This window comes from Phocoena phocoena, chromosome 7 (genome assembly GCF_963924675.1).
Source record: "Phocoena phocoena chromosome 7, mPhoPho1.1, whole genome shotgun sequence".
Lineage (NCBI taxonomy): Eukaryota > Metazoa > Chordata > Mammalia > Artiodactyla > Phocoenidae > Phocoena > Phocoena phocoena.
In genome coordinates this window covers 88,589,728-88,609,308 of record NC_089225.1, presented here as the reverse complement: position 1 = coordinate 88,609,308, position 19,581 = coordinate 88,589,728, and the positions used below count along the sequence as shown (strand labels likewise).

Sequence of the window (19,581 nt, the reverse complement as noted above, 5' to 3'; positions counted from 1 at the left end):
TGGATTATCCATTAAGTTAGAAGTAGGCTATAGTCAGAGAGCCTTCCTAAGCAGAGTTGTATTCTTTTTTTTCTCTGCTTGTAAATGAACTAATTCTTGCCTAAATTCATTCATTTATCAGGCTTAAAACAACAAGTAGTAGTCAATTCATTACAACATTATGACTTTTTCTAGCTGCTTCTGCTAGAACTATAGTCTTGGTAGGCACTTGGTTTCTCTGTTAAATGGCCATATTTTGCTAGTATGGTATATATAGTATAGTGTAGTATAGAAAGGATCACCAACATATGTCTCTTTCCTATCTGCTTTCTGTCCTACCTCTAAGTTAATAGAAATGCTTTGGATTTATCTTATAACCCACTCTATTGTTCCTAAGAATTTCTTTAACATTTAGCATAAAGGCTAAGTTGTAAAAAGGAGACTTAAAACTATAGTGGCTCAAACATAAATTAACTGTTTTTCTTATAGAACAGTTGAAAGGTAGATAGATGTGTGATATAAGATGGATAAACAACTCTGCTTTCATGAAATAGTCCAGGAACACCCAAAAAAGGAATCCATGAAGCACTTTCAATTTTTGTTGTTGTTGTTGTTAAGATTCTGGTCTTAAACTGCAACTGTAGTTTTTTTTAAAAGGCAGTGAAATTTTGAATAGGAAATATTTGAAACAAAATAGAAACATTCTAGAGATATCACACACACACACACAAACACATATAAAAGTTCTTTGATTTCTAACCATAATGGAGTGGAGTCACTGGTGCTGTTCTTTCTCTTTGGCTGTAGATATCTAGACAAAAATATATGAAACAGTCATAATTTTCAGAAAATGGCAGCAGAGGTCAGAGGTTCAGTGATTCCTGAGAAAAGAGAAACAGATGAAGTGATTGCCCTGGTTTTCTGCCTGGAGGCACTTTCAGATATCTGGTGTAGGGAGAGGAAAGCCAAGTAGAGCACAATGGTCCTGCTTGATTGAAATAAAGATTAGATTGGGGGAGGATGAGATAGCTGGAATCGTTAGATCAGAATACTAAAGAGTAGGGACCTATGTATGCACAGAAAGAGCATCATAAATCTTCATGTGGTTGCCTTGAGACCTTTGTTAAATACTAAGCTCTGTGTGTGTAGGTGAAACTCCATAAGGGCACACAAAAAGTTATTAGGCAATGTAATCTGAACAACTTCCAATGCTCATACAAGGTTAAGAGATGTTTGAGTTCTGAATAAGCAGAGTGGAGAGACTTTGTTGAACATCTAGAGTATTCAGTAGAGACCCCAGATTGGTCACACCTCAAAGAGTAAGGCTGAGTCTGACTTGATGACTAATGGCTACTCTATACGTGCTCTAACAAATCTTAGAAGGAATCTGAAAAGAATGAAGTTGAACATTAAGTAATTTAATAACCTATTAAAACAAAATTTATCACTCTTTAAAGGAAGACCATAAAATCCAGAAATTCAACAATATCATATTCATAGTGTCCATAATAAATGTGTGTGTATTTACATACGTACATACACATATGTATACATACACACAAACTACTAGACATACAAAGGAGAAAAATCATCAATAGAAAAAGACAGGAATGACAGAGATGAGATTAGTTGGCAAAGACTTTAAAATATCTCAAATATGGTAAGTATGCTCAAGGACTTAAAAGGAAAAATCATAAAACTACAGATCTAAGAATCCCAATAAATCACAAGCAGGATTACAAACAAAACCACACCACAGTGTATTGTAGTCAAATCACCAAGTTCTAGTGATACAGAAAAAATCTTAAAAGCATTAAGAGGAGGAAGGAAAATTTTTATATAGGGAAGCAAAGAAAAAAAAAATGACGCTGACTTCTCATCAGAAGGTAAGCAAACTAGAAAACAGTGGAATGATATATTTAAAGGGCTGAAAGGAAAAAAAAATCAACCTAAAATTATTTTTAAAAACAAAAGCAAAATAATATTTCCAAATAAGCAAAGTGAGAAAATTTCCTGTTAGTATACCTATATTATAAGAAATCTTAAAATGATCTTCAGGCTGAAAGAAAATAATACTGAGTGAAAACTCAGTTCTGCACAACGGAAAGAAGAAGTAGTAGGAAATGGCAAATATTTATGTCTAAAAATATATGGAAATTAAACTATACATTTCCAAGTAATGCTTAGATCAAAGAATAAATCACAAGAGAATCTATAAAGTGTTCTTAATGGAATGATAATGAAAATACAGCATATCAAATTTTGTGGGATGCAATGCTTACATGAAAATTTATGGTTATAAATGCTTATATTAGAAAAGAAGGAAGGTGTAAAGTTTATGGCATAAGCCTCCCTCTTAAGAAGCTGCAAAAAATGAGCAACTTAAATCCAAAGCAAGAAGGAAAAACTGATAAAAAGTGAAATCAATGAATATAAAACACAAAAGCAACAGAGAAAAATCAGTGAAACCAAAGCTGGTTCTTTGAAAAGATTAAGTTGATAAATATCCAGCTAGATCGATAAGGAAAAAAACTACCAATAACAGGGAAGAAAAGCATCACTGTAGATATTATAGGGATTAATAGAATAATCAGGGAATAGTATGAGCAATTTCATGCCAGTAAGTTCAATAACTTAGATGGACTAAGTGCTTGAAATACACAAATTACCAAAACTGACAGAAGAAGAAATAGAAAACTTGAAAAACCTTATGTCAATTAGATAAATTAATAATTAAAAACTCCCTATAGGAAACTCCAAGCCAAGATGGCTTCACTGATTAATTTTATTGAAACTTAAGTAGTAAACAATTACAATCTTATACAAACTCCTTCAAAAAATAGAGGAGGGAACACTTCTTGACTCATTTTATGAGGTCAGCATTAGCTTGATTTTAAAATCAGAAAAAGACATTACAGGAAAATAGATCAATATCTCTTTTGACTGTAGATGCAAAATATCCCTAATGAAATAGCAAACAGAATCTAGGAAAACATATTACAAAATGCATCATGACCAAAGGGGTTTATGCCAGAAAGCAAGGTTGATTTTAACATTTAAAACCAATCAAATAAAAAAGGAGAAACAGAATATGATAATTTCCAGAGATACCAAAAAACTATTTGACAAAATTCGAACCTACTCATGATAAAAATTCACAACAAACCCAGAATAGATAGAAACTTCTTCAATCTGATGAAGGACATTTATAAAAAGTGTACAGCTAACATCACATTTAACAATGAAAGACTGAATGCTTTCTCTGTAAGATTAGGAAGAAGGTAAGGATGTCCATTGACACAGCTTATAATTAATGTTATACTGGAATTCATAGCCAGTGCAGTAAGATAAGAAAAATAATAAAAGGTATCCTGATTAAAAATAAATCAAACTGCTTTATTTGCAGTTGACATGATAATATACATAGAAAATCCTAAGGACTTTGCTATGAGGAAGATACTAAAACTCCTAAGTGAATTTAACAAGGTCAAAGTATATAGGGTCACCACATAAAAATCAACTGTATTTTTATATACTATCATCCAAACAATTTATGAATGCTATATACTAGCTTCCATAAACATGAAATACATAGAGATAAATTTTTAAAACTCTATAAAACATAGCTGAGAGAAATTACCAGTACATAAATACACAGAGAAATAATACCTTATACACTGATTAGGAGATTCAGTGTTGTGTTAATTTTCCACCAATAGATCCATGGATGCAATGAAATCCTTATCAAAATGCTGCTCTTTTTTTTTTAAGAGATTGACAAGCTGATTCTCAAATTTAGAATTGTCAAAACAATATTGAGAAATAACAAAGTTGAAGAATTTACTGGATTTTAAGAATTACTCTAAACTACAATAATAGTGTCGTGTTGGGTCATGTAGGTAGGTAGATAGTCATGTAGGTAGGTAGATAGATGATAGATATCCTAAGTGCTTCAGTGTGTATGTAAGTGTATATACAACATCTATATCTATATTCATATATTCATATAGATAGTCTTTTATCTATTCAAGGATAGTTTTGTTTTTTTCCTATTAAAGATTATAGAATCTTTTCAACAAATGGTTCAGGAACTAGATATCCTATAGAAAATAATGAATCTGGACCCTTACCTGGACCAATACACAGAGCTTGACTTGAATTGGATTATAGATCTAAAAGTAAAAACACTAAAACTTTTTGATATTTTAGAAACATGAATAAATCTTTATGAATTCATGTTAATCAAATATTTCTTAGGACATAAAAAGAACTATCTATAAAAGGGAGGTTTGAAAAATTGGGCTTCATCAAAATTAGAATCTTTTGCTGCTCAAAAGACACCTTTAGGAAAATGAAAGGCCAGCTACAGATTGGGAGCTATACGTATTTCCAATACATACAGTCTGACAGTCTTATATGAACAGGAAGGTAGCCAATTAAATATGAGCAAAAGATTTAAAAAGACACTTCATTAAAGGAAGTCATAATCCCTTGGGAAGCATAGGATACATATGAAAACATGTTCCACATCAGGAATTGGAAAACTATGGCCCATGGACCAAATCTGGCCTATTGTCTGTTTTTGTAGACAAAGTTTTATTGAAACATCATTACACCCATTCATTTATGACTGCTCTCATGCTATAACAGGAGAGTTGAGTAGTTATTAAAGAGACATTGTGGCCACGAAACAAATATTTCCTGTCTGCCTCCTTACAGAAAAATTTGCTATCCCCTGGTCTAAAGGAATCAAATTCCAGGGAAGACTAAGCTCTTCCTAGGTGAGCAAACACCAGTGGAGAAGTTTGGCCTCATTTAATGTAATTTTCCCCAGGATAAAACTTATTTTTCTTGGAATTATAATTTTTTACAGTTGGATCTTATTTTTTTATTTTTTAAATCATAGTTAATTCAGTTTTATTACTAAGCTAGCAAACTCTATTAAAGGCAAAATTATACAAGTTTTTCTTTAAGTTTTGGTAACTTAAGGTGCAATATTAGAAAGTTCTATCTTATTCTGAGGAACAAACTACACTTCAAGGTTAAAACAGTGATGTAGAGCGAGAACAAAACAAACAAAACAACAACAACAAAACTGATGGAGATTCATGATGTTGACCAGAAGTTAGTACTAAGAGAAATTGTACTGAAAACCACTTGGTTTAAACAGCCTGTACTTATTTCCATCAGTAAGTTAAGTTGTGACTGCAAACAAGTAAGGATGAGGATTGAAGGCATGTGCTGCCTTTCTGAAGACTGACTAGTCTCACTGCCCAGGTGGTATCCACTCATGGATGTATTTGCCCTGATCTTCACTAGAAGAAGGGGCTCCTATTACCAGTGCAGATCAGGGCATGTGTTGGTCTTTGATCAGTTCAACACACTCCAGAGAGATGTAGGGAGTAAATCTTAGTGGCCTGGCAGGCCAGGCTTATATGCTAACTGAGGAGTCTAGACATTCTGGGTTTGCCTCACATTCTTATTAGTTTGTTGTTGCATCAGCTGTGTTCTGATTGGTTACACTCTAAGATAAAAGCCATTACATCATTGGTTATATAAATTGTTTACATAAAACGTTTTGTGTTTGAGGTACAACAGGTGTCAATCTCCTTTGAATGAGCCATATACTTATCTGTAACATGTTTACAACCATAGTTAGTTTTTAGAAAGACAGTTTTTCAAGCAAGAGAACATTTTTGATGGAAAAGATTGGTTACCATTTTTAAGCACAGCAAACAGATTTTACTCCTGTTAAAATGTAGAATAAGGTATCCTTTACAGAAAATTCATTTCACTTATTACAAAGCCCCAGTATTAATTAGTTTACTTAAATTAAATCTGATATTACTACTTTTTCTATGTTAGGATAATTTAATGTCACATATGAACATAAAAATGATTTTTGTAAATTTAGTTTCAGTATCAGTATTTGTACTAGAAGTACAATAACATTAACTCCATAAACTTTTATTTTTCTCTATTTCCATGAGCTAATAATCAGTTTGACAACCCAGCAAAGTGGCATGTTATAGGGAAATTTTCTGACTGGAGCAAAATTTAATGAAACAATGTTTAAGGTCATCTTTGATTTCTGCATGCTTACTTCCACATCATACTTCTTCAAGTCCTATCTACTTTAAAGTCAACCTTGAGTCCATCCTCTTATCTTCATCTCTTCTTTATCTCCCACCCCATTTCCAGTCCAGGCCATTTTCATCTTTTACTCATTGTTTTAGTCACAGTAAGCTCTAGAGTAACACATTAACCTTCTAATCTCAGTAATTTTACACAGCAAAGGTTTACTGTGGCTTCTGTAAAGTCCAGTGTGGTTTGAGCTGTGATCCTTTTCCATCTTGTAGCTATAATATCTGCACAGTGGCTTTGAAGTTGGTCAGATGGACTAGAAATGACTTTATCACTTTTGCTCACAGCCTGTTGGTCAGAGCTAGTCACATGGCTCCAACTTAAGTGCAGTGAAGGCTGGGAAATGTAGGACAGCACATGAAATATTTAGAGATCACAATTATCTGTACCACATTTAGGTTATTATAGTTACATCCTAATTGGTTTCCTTATTTACCCTCATGTTCCACTACAATGCTTTCTTTACCTAGTAGCTAGAGTGCTTGGAAAAAAAAATTTTGTTACTATCTCGCCAATAACTTCCTTTTTGCATAAAATCCAACACTTTGCCCTCACCTGTGCAACTACTGCATGATATGGTCCTTGCCTTCATTAATTTCATGATTGGCAGTTAGTATTGTTATAACTGTGAATAGTGTATTTTGAATAGGCATTTTAAATTTTGTCCATAGCTATGAAAATGTGATTTAAAATAGTGTCACATTTACAAAATCACAATAATAACTATAAACTGAATAATAATACCAAGAGAAGTCCTAATTTATATGGCAGTCTCTGCAGTCACATTGTAGGTAATTAGAATCTGAAGAAAAAAAAAAGCCTTTTGAGAACATTGACATAAAATCTGTTATAATGAATAAATTCTGTGTAGTAGAGTTACAATAATTCTGTTTCTCTGACAAATGATCTCAGCATAAATGTTTTCTTTGGCTAAAGTTTATATGAAAGATATTTCATTAATGTTAAATGTGTAAAAATTAATAAAGTTTATTTTTTAGAGGAGTTTTAGGTTTACAACAAAATTGAGTGGAAAATACAGAGTTCCTATATGTTTCCTGTCCCTACACAGATATTACTTCCCCCACTATCAACATACTGCACAAAGGTAGTGAATTTGTAACAATCTATAAACCTACAGTGACACATCAATATCACTCAAAGTCCATAGTTTACATTAGGTAGGGTTCACTTTCAGCGTTGTGCATTCTATGGGTTTTGACAATAAATGCGATTTTTAGACAAGTTTTTCATGAAGTTTGTGTTTTGCCATTAAGTAGTTACTTCCCTTCAGTTGTACTTTCAACTTCTTCTGTTATGCCTTCTCCAATTTCTTCCTTGGCAGTATGAAGCTCCTAATTAATTATCCCAAACACCACACACACACAAACACTCTCTCTCTCTCTCTCTCTCTTTCTTTCTCTCTCTCTCTCTCTCTCTGTGTCTGTCTCTCTCTCCCTCTCCTCCCCCCCTCACTCTGATTGTTTTCTAGTTGGAGTGGTTGAAATATTTTCTTAAGGTAATTAATTTGTAATCTCACAAACTGTGGATTAGAGCAGTGCCCTTGCCAAAAGATAGAGGAGCTAATTAAGGTTCAACCCTTATTTTCAAATGTGCATGAAAGAAAGCCTGTATATAAATTCTTTCTCATCTCTGAGCTGTGAATCCTAGGAATAAAGTTTTTAACAAGCTGTTTATCTTAATAAACATCTCAGGATTTATATATTTTATATGTTTATTGAAATGTAGCAGAGCATTCATATTTTTGATAATTTTTGACATTAAAAAATTGATTCCTGTTCTAGCAAATGAAAATTACATTTAGTAAAATTGGGTACTCTATGGTTTGTTACATGGATTTAGATCTAGCACAGTTCAAATGACTTCTCTTATACTTGACATCTACTTACATATAAAAGGCTCATGTAACAGTTTTTACATGGTGTTAGTATTGTCATTCTTGTTTCTTTTCCTTTGCTGGCCTACTTCTGTTTCAGCCCTTGACCATTAATAAAGTATTAAATAGCAAGGAGATTATCCTACTACTGGGTACACAATATTGAATAAAAACAGGTGTTTGTGGGATAGAAAGATAAGGAAATCAAATCTTTGAGAAGTTGATATACCATTCTTCTTTCATATAATTAGATGTTTTATAAAGTAATTCGGGATTGTATGACAAGAGTCAAGGAAGCTATTAAGCAATCTCTGTGAAAACTTGATTGTCTTTGTGCTTTGACTAACTGTGTTTGTCTTGTTCACAGTAACTGTAGTACTGAATGGAAGTGGCTTGTAGACAGAGCAAGAGTTGGCAGCCGTTGGACGTGGCTTCAAGCCCAGATTTCAGAACTAGAATACAAAATCCAACAACTAACGGATGTTCACAGGCAGATTCGTGCCTCCAAGGTATTGTGTGTGCTCTTCTATTTAAAAAAATATTATTAGTTTTAGTTTCTTCTCATCTCTCCACACAAAATAATTGTTATTAGGCTTTATAAAAATGTAGTTAATGTTAAGATTTCTGATATACTAATTCTGTAAGTTGAAACTATTTTTGTAACTTATCACAAACATTTTATCATATTGAGCAGTTAAGAATTTCTTTATTGGATTTCAGTTAATAGAAATGATAAGCATTTTTTATAAACCTCTACTTTGTTGGAATTTATTTTAACATATGTGAGAAATTCTGAGTGTATCTTATTGGAATCTCTTTAGAGTTTTTTGTTTGTTTTAAGAAAAATTATAAACACATAAAAATGTTCTAGAAAGCAATATAACGAATACCTGTGTACCCACCCTCAAATTTATCAAATATTAAATTTTTATTAATTTGGGTTTTGTTTTTAGAATAATAAAGCATTACCTTACAATTGAAGTACTTGTATAATCCTTCCTGATCCCATTCCCTTTCCCTATGCCACTGATACCAACATATTTTAAAAGATTTTAATTTTATATTGGTGTAAAGTTGACTAACAATGCTGTGTTAGTTTCAGGTGTATAACAAAGTGATTCAGTTATATATATACATGTACCTATTCTTTTTCAAATTCTTTTCCAGTTTAGGTTATTACAGAGTATTAAGTAGAGTTCCCTGTGCTATACAGTAGGTCCTTGTTGGTTATATATTTTAAATATAGCAGTGTGTACATGTCATTCCCAAACTCCCAATCTATTCCTCCCCCTCCCCCTTCCCCCCGGTAACCATAAGTTTGTTCTCTAAGTCTGTTTCTGTTTTGTAAATAGGTTTATTTGTATCTTTTTTTTTTTTTTGGATTCCTCATATAAGCGATATCATAGGATATTTGTCTTTCTCTGTCTGACTCACTTCACTTAGTATGGTAATCTCCAAGTCCATCCATGTTGCTGCAAATGGCATTATTTCATTCTTTTTAATGACTGAGTAATATTCCATCATATATATGTTCCACATCTTTATCCATTGCTCTGTTGGTGGACATTTTGGTTGCTTCCATGTCTTGGCCATTGTAAACAGTGCTGCAATGAACACTGGAGTGCATGTGTACTTTTGGATTATGGTTTTCTCCAGACATATGCCCAGGAGTGCGATTGCTGGATCATATAGTAGTTCTATTTTTAGTTTTTTAAGGAACCTCCATGCTGTTCCATGAAGTTTATGTTTGTTCTTATTGCCATTTTGTTGTTTTGGATTTGTTTTGGTAGGTGTTTTTTCTTCCCTTCATCTTTTTTTCTCTTCTCTTGTGATTTAATGACTAACTTTAGTGTTGTGTTTGGATTCGTTTTTCTTTTTTCCGTGTGTATCTATTGTAGATTTTCAGTTTGCAATTCCCTTGAGATTTTGATATAGCAGTCTGTATATAAACAAGATTGTTTTAACTTGCTGGTCTTTTAATTTCAAATGCATTTCCAATATCCTGCATTTGTGCTCTCCTCTTACAGTTGCTGGTTTTGATTTGTGTGCAGGTAATTTCCCACCTTTACTGTATGTTTGCCTTTATCGGTGAGCTTTTCCATTCATAATTTTCTTGTTCCTATTTGCAGCCTTTTCTTTTCCACTTAGAGAAATTCCTTTAGCATTTGTTGCAAAGCTGATCTGGTGGCGCTGAATTCTCTTAGCTTTTGCTTATCTGTAAAGTTTTTGATTTCTCCACTGAATCTGAATGAGAGCCTTGCTGGGTAGAGTATTCTTGGTTGTAGGTTCTTCCCTTCATCACTTTAAATATATCATTCTACTCCCTTCTGGCCTGCAGAGTTTCTGCTGAGAAATCAGCTGATAACCTTATGGGAGTTTCCTTGTAAGTTATTTGTTGCTTTTAATATTTTTTCTTTGTCTTTAATTTTTGTCAGTTTGATTATTATGTGTCTCAGCATTTTCCTCCTTGGGACTCTCTGTGCTTCCTGGACTTGGGTGACACTTTCCTTTCCCATGTTAGCGAAGTCCTCTTTTCTTTTCATTCTTTTTTTCTTTATTCTGTTCTGCAGCTGTGATTTCCACCATTCTGTCTTCCAGTTCACTTATCCGCTCTTCCATCTCAGTTATTCTGCTATTGATTCCTTCTAGTGTATTTTTCATGTCATTTATTGTATTGTTCATCTCTGTTTGTTTGTTCTTTAGTTCTTCTAGGTCTTTGTTAAGCATTTCTTGTATCTTCTCGATCTTTGCCTCCATCCTTTTTCCAAGATCCTGGATCGTCTTCATTATCATTATTCTGGACTTTTTTTCCAGAAGGTTGCTTATCTCCACTTCATTCAGTTGTTTTTTCTGGGGTTTTATGTTGTTCCTTCCTCTGAGACATAATCCTCTGCCGTCTCATTTTGTGTAACTTTCTGTGATTGCGGTTTCCATTCTTCAGGCTGCAGGTTTGTAGTTCTTGCTTCTGCTGCCTGCCCCCTGGTGGATGAGGCTGTCTAAGAAGCTTGTGTAGGCTTCCTGATGGGAGAGAGTGGTAGCTGCCCACTGGTGGGTGGAGCTGGGTCTTGTCCCTCTGGTGGGCAGGGCTGTGTCAGGGGGTGTGTTTCTTGGGCAGCTGTTTACTCAGGAAAACTTTAAACATCCTGTCTGCTGATGGGTGGAGCTGTGTTCCCCTCCTGTTGGTTGTTTGGCCTGAGGCATCCCAGAACTGGAGGTTCCAGGCTGTTGGGTGGGTCCAGGTCTTGGTGAGAAAATTGTGGCTTCCAGAAGGGCTCATGCCAATGAGTACTCCCCAAAACTGCTGCCGCCAGCATCCTTATCACTGCAGTGAGCCACAGCTGCCCCCCACCTCTGCAGGAGACCCTCCAATACTAGCAGGTAAGTCTGGCCCAGTCTCTTATGAAGTCACCGCTTTTTTCCCCTGGGTCCTAGTGTGCTTGAGGCCCTGTGTGCACCCTCCAAGAGTAGAATTTCTGTTTCCCCCAGTCCTGTGGCATTTCTATGATCAAACCCTGCTGGCATTCAAAGCCAGATTCTCTGGGGGATCCTCCTCCCATTGCCAGACCGCCAGGCTGGGGAGCTAGATGTGGGGCTCAGAACTTTCACTCCTGTGGGAGAACTTCAGTGGTATAATTATTTTCCTGTTTGTGGGTAGCCCACCTGGTGTGTATGGGATTTGATTTTATCATGATTGCTCCCCTCCTACTGTCTCCTTGTGCCTTCTTCTTTGTCTTTGGATGTAGGGTATCTTTTTTGATAGGTTCCAGCATTTTTTTGTCAGTGGTTGTTCAGCAGTTAATTGTGATTTTAGTGTTTCCATAAGAAGGGGTGAGCTCAGGTCCTTCTACTCAGCCATCTTGTCTTCTCCTCCTCCCTGACTCCAACATGTATTGATAGGTACTATTTTTATGAATATTTATTGGTCCATAGGTATTTATCTGTATCTATAAATAAAATTTGTTTTTCATGCTTTTAAAGTCTATATAAGTTATATTTATACTACAAACTCTTTTGCAACTTGCTTGTTTTTGCTCAGCATAATTTTTATACATATTTATACTTCCTGTATGACATTTAATTGTATGAATGGAATGGAATTTTATAAATACAATGGATGTTTATCTCTTCTCCTATTTTCTATTAATAGACATGTACATTGTTTCAGTCTTTATGCCAGTAAAAACAATACATCAGTGACTGTCTTTTATGTGTTTTTTGGTGAACCTATGGAGAGCTTTTCTTGGGTATATGCCTAAAAGTGGAAATACTTGATCTTAGGCATGGCTGTATATGCTTTCCTATACCACTTATGTGATTGGGTAATCAATATTCCCACTGGCAGTGTGTGAGAGCTCCTGGTTTTCCACATCCTTGTGAACTTTTTGAATTTTTTGGTCTCTTAATTTTTGCAGTGTAATAAGAGTGAAATATTATTACTGTTTTAATTTAATTGTTCCCAAATATAATGAGATTGGGCCTCAGTGTAATTGACCATCAAATTTTGTTGTTTTATTTTTTAGATTCCACATATAAGTGATATCAAACAGTATTTGTCTTTCTCTGTGTGACTTATTTCACTTAGTCTAACATCCTCCAAGTCCATCCGTGTTTTTGCAAGTGGCAAAATTTTATTCTGTTTTATGGATAAGTAGTATTCCATTGTGTGTTTGTGTATGTATGTGTGTGTGTGTGTGTGTATCTCACATCTTCTTTATCCATTCATCTGTTGATGGACACTTAGTTTGCTTCCATTCTTGGCAATTGTAAACAATGCTGCTATGAACATTGGGGTGTATATATCTTTTTGAATTAATTTTTTTTTCAGATATATATGCAGGAGTGGAATTCCTGGGTCATATGGTAGTTCTATTTTTAGTTTTTTGAGAAACCTTCATAATGTTTTCTACAGTGCCTGCACCAAAAATACATACATATACATTCCCACCAAAAATGTACGAGGGTTCCCTTTTCTCCACATCCTTGCCAACATTTATCATTTGTGTTCTTTTTTTTTTTTTTTTTTTTTGCGGTACGCAGGCCTCTCACTGTTGTGGCCTCTCCCACTGCAGAGCACAGGCTCATGGGCCCAGCCGCTCCACAGCATGTGGGATCTTCCCGGACTGGGGCATGAACCCGCGTCTCCTGCATCAGCAGGCAGACTCTAAACCACTACACCACCAGAGAAGCCCTATTTGTGTTCTTTTTGATGATGGCCATTCAGACAGGTGTGAGGTGATATCTCATTGTGGTTTTAATTTACATTCTCTGATGATTAACTGTGTTGAACATTTCTTCATGTGCCTATTGGCCACATGTAAATCTTCTTTGGAAAATTTTCTCTTTTGGTCTTCTGCCCATTTTTTGATTGGGTTGTTTGGGGTTTTTTGCTGTTGAGTTGTATGAGCTGTTTATAAATTTTGGATATTAACCCCTTACTGGTCATATCATTTGCAAATATTTTCTCCCATTCAGTCAGTTGTCTTTTCATTTTGTTGATGGTTTCCTCTGCTGTACAAAAGACTGTAAGTTTAATTAGGTCCTATTTGTTTATTTTTGCTTTTATTTCCTTTGCTTTTGGAGACAGATCCAAAAAAATATTGCTACAATTTACTTCAAAGGGTGTTTTGCCTATGTTTTCTTCTAGGAGTTTTATGGTTTCCAGTCTTACATTTAAGTCTTTAATCCATTTTGAGTTTATTTTTGTATATGATGTTAGAGAATTTTCTAATATCATTCTTCTACATGTAGCTATCTAGTTTTCCCAGTACCACTTACTAAAGAGCCTGTCTTTTCTCCATTGTATATTTTTGCCTCCTTTTTTATAGATTAATTGACCATAACTGCATGTATTTATTTGTGGGTTCTCTATTCTATTCCATTGATCTATGTGTCTATTTTTGTACCAGTACCATACTGTTTTGATTACTGTAGCTTTGTAGTATAGTCTGAAGTGAGGGAGTATCATTCATCTAGCTCTGTTACTCTTTTTCAAGATTGTTTTGGCTATTTGGGGGTCTTTTTTATTTCCATACTAATTTTAAAAGTTTTCATTCTAGTTCTGTGAAAAATGCCCTTGGTATTGTATTTTGATAGGGATTGCATTGAATCTGTAGATTGTCCTGGATAGTATGGTCATTTTAACAATATTAATTCTTCTTCTTTTCTTTCTTTTTTTTTTTTTTTTGGCTGCACTGCATGGCATGCAGGATCTTAGTTCCCTGACCAGGGATTGAACCTGTGTCCCCTGCAGTGGGAGTGCAGATTCTTAATCTTAACCACTGGACTTCCAGAGAAGTCCCACAATATTAATTCTTCTAATCCATAAACACCATATATCTTTCCATCTGTTTGTATTGTCTTCAGTTTCTTTCATCAGCATCTTATACTTTTCCAAGTACACCTCTTTTAACTCCTTAGGTAAATGTATTCCTAGGTATTTTATTCTTTTTGATGTGATTGTAATTGGGATTGTTTCCTTGATTTCTTTTTCTGCTAGTTTGTTGTTAGTCTATAGAAATGAAACAGATTTCTGTATATTAATTTTGTATCCTGCAACTTTACTGAATTCATTGATGAGCTCTGGTAGTTTTTTCATGGTATCTATAGGATTTTCTTAGTATCATGTCAACTGCAAACAGTGATAGTTTTACGCTTCCTTTCCAGTTTGGATTCCTTTTATTTCTTTTTCTTTCCTGCTTGCTATGGCTAGGACTTCCATACCATGCTGAATAAAAGTGGCAAGAGTGGGTCTCTTTGTCTTGCCCTGATCTTAGAGGAAATGCTTTCAGCTTTTCACCACTGAGTGTGATGGGTTTGTCATATATGGCCTTTATTATGTTCAGGTATGTTCCTTCTATGCCCACTTTCTAGAGAGTATCATAAATGGATGTTGAATTTTGTTAAAAGCTTCTTCTGCATCTATTGAGATGACATTTGGTTTTTATTCTTCAATTTGTTATTGTGGTGTATCACATTGATTGATTTGCATATGTTAAAAGTCCTTGCAAAAATCTTGAGAAAAATCCCACTTGATCATGGTATATGATCCTTTTAATGTATCTTTGGAGTTGGTTTCCTAATATTTTGTTGAGGATTTTGGTATCTATGTTCATTAGTGATATTGGCCTGTAATTTTCTTTTCTGTGTGATATCTTTGTCTGGTTTTGGTATCAGGGTGATGCTGGCCTTGTAGAAAGAGTTTAAAAGTGTTCCTTTCTCTACAATTTTTTGGAATTGTTTGAGAAGAATAGATGTTAACTCTTTTGTAAATGTTTGGTTGAATTCATCTGTAAAGCCATCTGGTCTTGGACTTTTGCTTGTTGGGCACTTTTTTCTTTTCTTTTTAATTACTGATTCAGTATCATTACTGGTTATTGGTCTGTTCATATTTTCTGTTTCTTCCTGGTTCAGTCTTGAGAGATTGTACCTTTCTAAAAGTCTTTTCATTTCTTCTAGGTTGTCCACTATATTTGTATATAGTTGTTTATTGTAGTCTCTTACAATTGTTTGTATTTATGTACTCTTGGTTGTAACTTCTCCTTTTTCATTTCTGATTTTCCTGATTTGGGCCCTCTTTTTCTTGATGAGTATGGTTAACAGTTTATCAATTTTATCTTTTCAAATAACCATCTCTTAGTTTCATTGATCTTTTCTATTTTTGTTTTTGTATATATTTCATTTATGTCTGCCCTGCTCTTTGTGATTTCTTTCCTTCTACTAAGTTTAGGTTTTCTTTATTCTTTTCTTAGCTCTTTCAGGTGTGAGGTTAGGTAGTTTATTGGAAATTTTTCTTGCTTCATTAGGTAAGCTTGTATAGCTATGAACTTGTCTCTTAGAACTGCTTTTGCTGCATCCCTTAGATTTTGGATCATTGTATTTTTGTTTTCATTTGTCTCCAGGTATTTTTTTGATTTCCTCTTTGATTTCTTCAGTGATCCAGTGGTTGTTTAGTATCCTATTGTTTAGCTTCCATGTGTTTGTGTTTTTTTTCTTGTAATTGATTTCTAGTCTTATTGCATTGTGGTTGGGAAAGATGCTTTGTATGATTTCAATTTTGGTAAATTTACCACGGCTTATTTTGTGGCCTAGCATGTTATCTATCCTGGAGAATGTTCCATGTGCACTTGAAAATAATGTGTATTCTGTTGCTTTTGGATGGAATGTTCTGTCTGTCTATCTATCTATCTATATTGTTTCTCTGGTCTAATATGTCATTTAAGGCTAGTGTTTCCTTATTGATTTTCTGTCTTGATGATTCGTCCATTTATATAAGTGGGATGTTAAAGTGTCCTACTATTATTGTGTTACTGTTGAGGTCTCCCTTTATGTTTGTTAGTATTTGCTTTATGTATTTAGTGCTACTATTTTGGGTGCATATATATTTATAATTGTTATATCTTCTTCTTGGATTGATCCCTTGATCATTATGTAATGTCCTTCTTTGTCTCTTGTAACAGTCTTTATTTTAAAGTCGACTTTGTCTGATATAAGTATTCCTACCCCAGCTTTTTTTGATGTCCAGTTGTATAGAATAATTTTTTCTATGCCCTCACTTTCAGTATGTGTGTGTCTTTAGATCTGAAGTGAGTGTCTTTTAGACAGCATATATACAGGTCTTCTTTTTGTATCCATTCAGCCACTCTGTGTCTTTTAGTTGGCCTTATAACTTATTTTCAGCTCATATTTAAGTATTACTTTGAGTGCATAGCATGTATTTAATTCTCTCATTGTTCTGTTTTTAATATGTTTTAATTTCCAATGTGATTACCTTTTTAACCTGAGTTATTTAATAATACATCTTTATGTTCCTGAACTCATGAATCTTTTTTTTTTTTTTGGTATTTTTGTCATTTAAGTGCATTGTAATCTGTGAACTGATTACTTTGTATGGATTTCATTCTTCGTGACAAACGACTAATCAAATTTTGTAAATGCTCAATGTGTGGTAGAAATAATGTATATTCTTTATTTGTTGATTATAGAATTCTCTATTAAACTGGTTGACTTTGTTGTATACATCTGCTATATCTTCATATATCTAGATCTTTCAATTCTAATATATATTTGATATATATTTATTAATATTTGTCATCATTTTGAATTTTTCAGTTTCTCCTAGTAATTCTGTCAGTTTTTGCTTCTTACACTTTGAAATACTAATGCTATTTGGTAGATACAATTTTTTTTTTTTTCCAGGTGTTTGTTTTATAAGGTACATTTAGCTAGGTTTTTTTTTTTTTTTTTTTGCGGTATGCAGGCCTCTCACTGTTGTGGCCTCTCCCTTTGCGGAGCACAGGCTCCAGACACGCAGGCTCAGTGGCCATGGCTCATGGGCCTAGCCGCTCTGTGGTATGTGGGATCCTCCTGGACTGGGACACGAACCCGTTTCCCCTGCATCGGCAGGCAGACTCTCAACCACTGCGCCACCAGGGAAGCACTAGCTAGGTTTTTAAAATCCACTCTGAGTAGTTTTAATTTTCATTTTCTTTTATTTTCCTCTCTTTGTGTTTTGTTTTTCACTTGTCTTTCATTGGATTGATGGAACTTGCTTTATTCCTTTCTTCTCTCTCTGCTCTTCTGAAAGCTATACATTATAGTCTTATTCTTTGTCATTACTCCTAGTTTGTAACATACTTCCTTAAGAGCAAATAATTCTAACAATGACTAAAAGTACTCAGTACTTTTATATTCTATTTTTTCTTAAGATATAGCTCTTAATGCTATTTAACTATGCATTATATATATCTGCTTCAATCTAGTTACTTATTTTATAGTCAGTAATTAATTACATTTCTAACAGATTTCATTAAAAATATGCTCACTGTTTTTTTGTATTCTGTATATAAAATTAGGTTACAGAGTAAGCTTCTGTAACAACATAACTCACAAATATAATGGCTTTATAAAGATACATAATGCTTCAAAAATAAAGAGTGAGTACATGCTGGTAGAGCAACTTGGTTGAACAGGGTCATTCAGGGACTCAGGTTCCTTCTGTCTTGCTTCTTTGACATACTCTCAGGTGTGTTGACTGCACTGTTGGACAGGGTTATAGTCTTCTCATTTGTGCTCTCGAGAAGTGCAAAGAGAAGTGTGGTATAGTTTGTCTTTAAGTTGGATGTGACTTGGAAGTTGCACTACTTTGTTTCATACTCCATTAGCCCAAACTTAGTTTGGCTATGAGTATAGCATGAGTACACTCCATGAGTAGGAGTGAAAGCTGAGTAATACTGTCTCACTGAGAAGTTGTATGTGTAGCTAAAACTCCGGTAGGGTTGGAGTCTTGAAAAGAAGAGGAAAATGGGTACTGGAAGAGAATACAGTATCTGCTACTTTATCTTTTCTCTCTTGGTTTGCTTCTTGCTGAAGTAAATTCTTTAGTACTTTTTGATATTAATCTCTGAACATTTAAGCTCTCTTTGTATTTGTATGTCTCAAAATACTTTTATACTACTCTCACTCTTCAATGATATTTTAGGTTGATAGAGAATTCTGATTTGATAGTTATTTTCCCTTAGGCCTTTAAAGATAGTATTTCATTGTTTTCTTTATAATGATGAGCAGTTTACTATCAATGTAATTGTTTTTCTTATGTAAGTACTCTGTCCTTTCTAGCTGGTAACTTAAAATTTTTCTTGTTTATTTGATTTTCTACATTTTTTAAACTAACATGTGTTTAATTATGGATTTATCTCTCTTTATCTTGTTTTCAGGGTACACCTTTTTAACTGTACAATTTGCTGAATTTTGACAAATATATAGTTGTGTAAACATCACCATGATCTCCCTCTCTTAATTATTGAACTGCTGTTTCCAGGAAAGGACAAAAAGTGCTTATTTTATAGGGAATTTGACAAAAATAAGCTAATTTTCTCACACATTTATTTGCAAGTTCTGTCAGATGTTCATGTTGAGATGTCCTGATAGAGTTAGAAATATGAGATTTGGAGAAGGCAGGTTTATAAGAAGATGTAGATGTAGAAATGGCAATTAAAGCTATGCTATTATATTATAGCAATTTTTAAAATAAAATTTATTCATCTCTCTTTCCTTCCTTGTTTTCTACCTTTCCTTCATTCTTTCCCTTCTTTCCTTTCACACACAGTTATTAGGTGCCTAATATGTGCTTAGGGTATACAGTGATGAATAAATCAACAGAGTTCTTATATTTTTAGGGTTTAGTCTAATGGGGGAAAAATTGAGCAAATGATTACAGAAATAAACACTGTTTTATTTCCCAGCAGGGGAAATTTAACACGGAATTTTCCTAGCTTAAGCATGTATTGTTTCCTCCAAATTATAGGCTGTTTACTTGGAACTTGGACTATATTTTCCCATAGAAGTAACAATATAAAGAGTTCTTATGCAATCCCATAAGTCCTATTTAATCTAAATATTGCTAAATATCTCTTTCTATCTTTTTTTGACTGTTAATGCAATTTTTTATTGAAGTATAGTTGATTTTAGTATTTTGTTTCAGGTATATAGCATAGTGATTTAGTATTTTTGCAGATCATATTCCATTACAGGTCATTACAAGATATTGGGTATAATTCCCTGTGTTA

General features: G+C 33.9%; 1 protein-coding gene across 1 annotated transcript in view; it reads left to right on the top strand.

Annotated features, from left to right (window-relative positions):
• Nucleotides 1–19,581, top strand: part of KANSL1L (KAT8 regulatory NSL complex subunit 1 like) — a 140,167-nt gene that overhangs the window by 20,734 nt on the left and 99,852 nt on the right. The window contains exon 2 of the mRNA XM_065880172.1: nucleotides 8,385–8,526. Coding sequence (XP_065736244.1) covers nucleotides 8,385–8,526 — 142 coding nt within the window. The remainder of the gene's footprint in view (nucleotides 1–8,384; nucleotides 8,527–19,581) is intronic.